Source organism: Chiloscyllium plagiosum, unplaced genomic scaffold (assembly GCF_037043375.1).
Source record: "Chiloscyllium plagiosum isolate Xiang-an unplaced genomic scaffold, Cpla_swu_hap1 HiC_scaffold_1, whole genome shotgun sequence".
NCBI lineage: Eukaryota > Metazoa > Chordata > Chondrichthyes > Orectolobiformes > Hemiscylliidae > Chiloscyllium > Chiloscyllium plagiosum.
The window spans coordinates 142,722,852-142,728,851 of NW_028270139.1; the positions used below are offsets into that span (position 1 = coordinate 142,722,852).

Genomic DNA, 6,000 nt, shown 5'->3' on the forward strand with positions numbered 1-6,000 from the left:
TAACCATATTGCGGCACATCTGGAAGGATACATTGCTTAAAAATGTGTTGCTGGAAAAGCGCAGCAGGTCAGGCAGCATCAAAGGAGCAGGAGAATCGATGTTTCAGGCATAAGCCCTTCTTCAGCCCGAAACGTCGATTCTCCTGCTCCTTTGATGCTGCCTGACCTGCTGTGCTTTTCCAGCAACACATTTTTAAGCTCTGATCTCCAGCATCTGCAGTCCTCACTTTCTCCTCCAGGAAGGATATATTGACTGGATTAGGTAAATATGGCAGATTTTCTTTTCTAAAGGACACTAGCAAGCCAGATGAGTTTTTACAACTCAATCATAGTTTCACAGTCACTATTAATAAGACTAACTTAAAATCCTAATTTTAATTAATTCACTCAAATTCAACCAGATTTGGTCAGGATTTGAAGCATTAACTCCATAGCATTAATGTGGGCCTTTTGCTTGCTTGTCCAATGATGTATTGCATAAAAAGAAATTAGCGAGATTCCATGTTCACTCACTGACAGAGACATATAATACTCACAGTAGTGTGCAATTCTTCTGGAAGGCTGACAGTTTTCTTAGATTATGACTCGCATACCTAACTTGGTGGTCTGTTTGAACTAACTATTCTCTTACAAAGTCAGATCATCACAAGGAAGTCAATTTCACAGACAGCAAGCCTTTCCTTTTAAATGCTACTTGGCCTGTAATAGTAATTGGACAAATAGGAAGGCCTATATATGGCTTGACAGATGTGTAAGTTGGAAGTGGTCAAAAACTATATGCAATTATTTCTCTTGCCACTGGATAAAGTGAACATAAGTTAATGCTGGTAAAATACATACATAAGCATCAAAATGATCTGTGCATTGTGCAAAAAGAGACATGTTGTCAAAGCTTTTCATTTTGAAATCATTCAGATGTCTGAATACCAAATTTCAAAGTGAACAACATTTTATACTGCATCAGAAAAGGGTGCCATTTGAGAATCGGTTTGCCAACCAAACAGCATCTTGTTTCTTAGACAGTCAGAATTCTTCCTCACTTATAAATCTGGTACTGTTGTATCTGTTTTGGTGAGTGCAAGACAAAAAGCTTTGACAATGTCCTTTTCAGCAACACAAGTTATTTGTGCAGAAGGTGTAGTATATGAATTAAAATGAGAATTTTTCATGATCTTCAGCACAGATCTCGAAATGTTTATGCAAGTTTCACTGACCCTAATGTGTACTTCAACCTGATGGCCTTGGCTCTTGTTAGGTACATTTTGTCTGCTTAGTCTTTCATGGTTCAAACTGTGCTGACAAATTAGCAACAAATAGGTTAACGCATTCATTTGAAAATAAGAAAAATGTTGTTCCCTAACAGCTTATGGCAAAATACCTCTGTTAGATTAAGAGAATGAATGCATTAACAAGTCTGTTACTAATACATAAAATAGCTTCAAATACTAAAATGTAACCAGCCTAGTGAAGACTGTAATATGAAAGATCCTGAAGTGAAAGATATCAAAAGGAAATAGTGATAGGTTACTGAAGGATGTTACATGCCAGCTCTGTTTTTGAATCTAGTTGAATTGATAGATTAGACCTTAAGATTTTCACACTCCTCAAAGTTTACTCCTGACACTGAACAGGAAAAGAAACCAGAAGTGATTTGAATGTAGAAACGGTATTCTTCATAAAAATGTATAAATGTCTGAAATATTGCTTATGCTTTTTTATAAATGTATTCCAGCTACAAGTTCATCTACATGTATATTTCTAGATAATAAAACAATGCTTTGCCATATAATAATTTACATTACTACTACAACAGTTTGTGCTAATAAAACAGCACTTTTCATAATAGGTAGAATCTTGAAGAGTGTTTTTTATAGTCCCGTTAAAAAAGTGGCCTCAATTTAGCCATTCTTTCTCTGAGGACCATAAAAAATACAATACAAGATTCAGAGGTCGATTTTTTAAGCATAGCACATTTTTAAAATTCAAGATGTGACTTTAATTTTTCATGAATTGTCAAATTGAGAATAACCCCAGAGAGTAAGATGTGTATATAAAATCACATCGTGTATATAAAACTGTTTTATCAATTCTTCAAACATTTCATCTCTCAAATTAAAACTGAATTTCACAATTTTCTATCATGACCTTCGCCCACCCTTCTGGTTTGAGTCAGAAAATAAGAGTTCTTTTTTGTTTAACAAATCCAGATTTTGCCCAGGCCACGGAAAATTTAATAAGTTTGTAAATTATTGCTTATATTTTTGGGATCGGCAGGGCCAAGAATGATAAATTTATTTAATTAATCACCTCGATTCCTTCCACAATCCCGGGGAAACAAACAAGTTAGAGTCGGGGAGACAACAGGCTGCAAACAGAGGCCTCGCTCCAGGGGAGAGGAACAGAAACACTAGGCCGCTCCGCCTCACCACGAGGTTTGTTTAGCGGCTATAGTTTCTCCTTTAAATTATTATTTTGTTTTCTGTTGTGGTTGCACTGACTGTTGGAGCTGAACTCACCTTCTTGGTTCGTTTGCACGGATCTATTAATCTCCCTGTTATTACTACTGTCACCCCCTGCCAGACTATTACATGAATAGTCGGCCCTTTGCTTTCTAAAACTCTCCACTAGCTGCGGTATGGGGGTGCTCATCTCCATGGTGGCAAGTGACCAGCAACAGTAATGCGCCTGCGCAAATCGTCGGACCGCGTCACGCCCACAGTGCGGTCACGGCTCCGCCCCCCCGGTCCGGACTGAGTCCCGCCCACTGGCCGGCCATGGCTCCGCCCCCCCCGGCCCGGACTGTGTCCCACGGCGGGTCTTGGCCGCGCCCAGGACTGCACCCCGCCCACAGCCCGTGCATGACCCCGCCCACTTAGTGTATCAACTTGGTGGTGGTGAAAACACCGTCCCCACATGCGTCTTGACTCGAGTCCATTTGCAACTAGAGATTCCCCATTGCTTTAGCAAACAACAGTAAAGAACACTGAAAAGGAATGTCAGGTTTTGAAAATGATTTGGAGGAGCAGCTCAGCACCAGGTTTCAGACGAAAAGTGTGTTAATGGAAAAGCACAGCAGGTCATGCAGCATCCGAGGAGCGAGAGAGTCGACGTTTCAGGCATATGCTCTTTATTAGGAATGAGGGGGTGGCCCAAAGGGGCCTGAGTGACAAATGGGCAGGGAGGGTGGGGAAGTTAGCTGGGAATGCGATAGGTAGATGAAGTTGGGGTGAAAATGATAGGTCGGAGTGGTGGGTGGAATGGACAGATGGGAAAGAAGATGGACAGGTAGGACAGTTCAACAAGGCAGAGCTGAGTTGGAAGGTTAGATCTGGGATAAGGAGGGGGGGAGGGGAAAATGAAGAAACTGGTGAAATACACATTGATCCTGTGTGGTTGGAGTGTCCCAAGGCGGAAGATGAGGTGTTCTCCCTCCAGACATTGCGTAGCTAGAGTTTGGCAGTGTAAGAGAGCAAGGGAGAAAGTAACAAAGAGGATTGATGAGGCCAGAGCAGTGGACGTGATCAATGTAGACTTCAGTAAGGCTTTCGACATGTTGCCCCATAGGAGACTGGTTATCAAGGTTAGATCTCATGGAATACAGGGAGAACTAGCCATTTGGATACAGAACTGGCTCAAAGGTAGAAGACAGATGGTGGTGGTGGAGGATTGTTTTTCAGACTGGAGGCCTGTGACCAGTGGAGTGCCACAAGGATCGGTGCTGGGTCCACTATTTTTGTCATTTATATAAAGTTTTGGATATGAACATAGGAGGAATAGTTAGTACGTTTGCAGATGACACCAAAATTGGAGGTGTAGTGCACATCGAAGAAGGTTACCTCAGATTAGAGCGGGATCTTGATCAGATGGGCCAACGGGCTGAGAAGTGGCAGATGGAGTTTAATTTAGATAAATGCGAGGTGTTGCATTTTGGGAAAGCAAATCTTAGCAGGACTTATACACTTAATGGTAAGGTCCTAGGGAGTTTTGCTGAACAAAGAGACCTTGGAGTGCAGGTTCATAGCTCTTTGAAAGTTGAGTTGCAGGCAGATAGGATAGTGAAGACGGTGTTTGGTATGCTTTCCTTTACTGGCCAGAGCACTGAGTATAGGAGTTGGGAGATCATGTTGCAGCTGTACAGGACATTGGCACTTTTGGAATATTGGTCTCCTTCCTATCAGAAGGATGTTGTGAAACTTGAAAGGGTTCAGAAAAGATTGGAGGATTTGAACTATAGGGAGATGCTGAATAGGCAGTTTCCCCTGGAGCGTCGAAGGCTGAGGGGTGACCTCATAGAGGTTTATAAAATCATGAGGGGCATGGATAGGATAAATAGACAAAGTATTTTCCCTGGAGTGGGGGTGTCCAGAACTAAAGGGCATTGGTTTAGGGTGAGAGGGGAAAGACATAAAAAGGACCTAAGGGGCAACTTTTTCACGCAGAGGGTGGTATGTGTATGGAATGAGCGGCCAGAGGAAGTAGGCTAGTACAATTGCAACATTTAAAACGCATCTGGATGTGTATTTAATGGGAAGGGTTTAAGAGGGATATGAACTAAATGCTGGCAAATGAGACTAGAGTAGGTTGGGATGTCTGTTCAGGTTGGATGGGTTGGATCAAAGGGTCTGTTTCCATGCTGTGCATCTCTATGGCCTTATGACTTGTATGTCCTTGGGAGAGGGAATTGACGTGTTTGGCCACAGGGCGATGGGGTGGTTTAGTGTGTATGTGTCCCAGAGATGTTCTCTGAAACGTTCAGCACATTCATGTCCTGTCTTCCCAGTGTAGAGGAGACCACATCATGAGCAACAGACAAAGTCGATGATGTGTGTGGAGGTACAGGTAAATCTCTGTTGGGTGTGGAAGGATTCTTTGAGACCTTGGAAGGAGGTGAGGAGGGAGATGTGCGCGCAGGTTTTGTACCTCTTGCGGTGGCAAGAGGGTGGGTTAGTGGGAGGTGTACACCTAACAAGAGAATCGCGGAGGGAATGGTCTCTCCGGAATGCAGATAGGGGTGGGGAGGGAAATATAAACAACACTTCCTCCCTCCTTATGCCGACTTGACATAGAGTAATCAAAGATCTATTCCTAACCTCAGCATCCGCCATGTCCCGCTCTTCGGTGAATACCAATGCAAAGTACCCATTAAGAATCTCACCCATTTCCTCTGACTCCATGCATATTTATCCTGCTTTTTCCTTGAGTGGACCAACCCTTTCCCTCATTACCCTCTTGCTTATATATGAATAAAAGGCTTTAGGATTTTCCTAAACCCTGCTGACTAAGGATATCTTAAGACCTCTTTTAGCCCTCTTAATTCCTCATTTCAGATTGGTCCTACATTCCCGATATCCTTCCAAATCTTCATCTGACTTCAGTCACTTAGACCTTACGTAGGCATCCTTTTTCCTCTGAGCTAGTCTCACAATTTCACCTGTCATCCATGGTTCCCTAATCTTGCCATTTCTATCCCTCATTTTCACAGGAACATATCTCTCTTGAACTCTAATAACCTCTCTTTAATAGCCTCCCACATATTCAAACAGTTGCTCCCAGTCTACATTCCCCAGCTCCTGCCAAAATTTGGTATATTTGGCCTTCCCCCAATTTAGCAGTGTTCCTTTAGGACTACTCTCGTCTTTGTCTATGAGTATCCTAAAACTGATGGAATTGTGATCACTATTCTCAAAGTAATCCCCTACTGAAACTTTAACCACCTGACCGGGCTCATTTCCTAACACCAAGTCCAGTATGGCCCCTTCACGAGTTGGACTACTTACGTACTGCTCTAGAAAACCCTCCTGGATGCTCCTGACAAATTCTGCTCCATCCAATCCTCTAACTCTAAGTGAATCCCAGTCAATATTCAGAAAATTAAAATCTCCTATCACCACCACCGTGTTGCTGCTACATCTTTCTATGATCTCTCTACATATTTGTACCTCTATCTCACATTCGCTGTTGGGTGGCCTGTAGTACAGCCCCAACATTGTTACCGCACCC

At 42.6% G+C, this 6,000-nt stretch overlaps 1 protein-coding gene across 2 annotated transcripts in view; it reads right to left on the bottom strand.

The window, feature by feature from the left end:
- The window catches only part of LOC122556465 (zinc finger matrin-type protein 1-like), a 105,431-nt gene extending 102,776 nt beyond the window's left edge, over window positions 1-2,655 (bottom strand). Inside the window, exon 1 of one of the 2 annotated variants that reach the window (XM_043703171.2) lies at window positions 2,517-2,655. In XM_043703171.2, coding sequence (XP_043559106.2) covers window positions 2,517-2,655 — 139 coding nt within the window. The remainder of the gene's footprint in view (window positions 1-2,516) is intronic. The other variant, XM_043703344.2, reaches the window with a different exon arrangement.
- Between the last annotated feature and the right edge of the window lie 3,345 nt (window positions 2,656-6,000).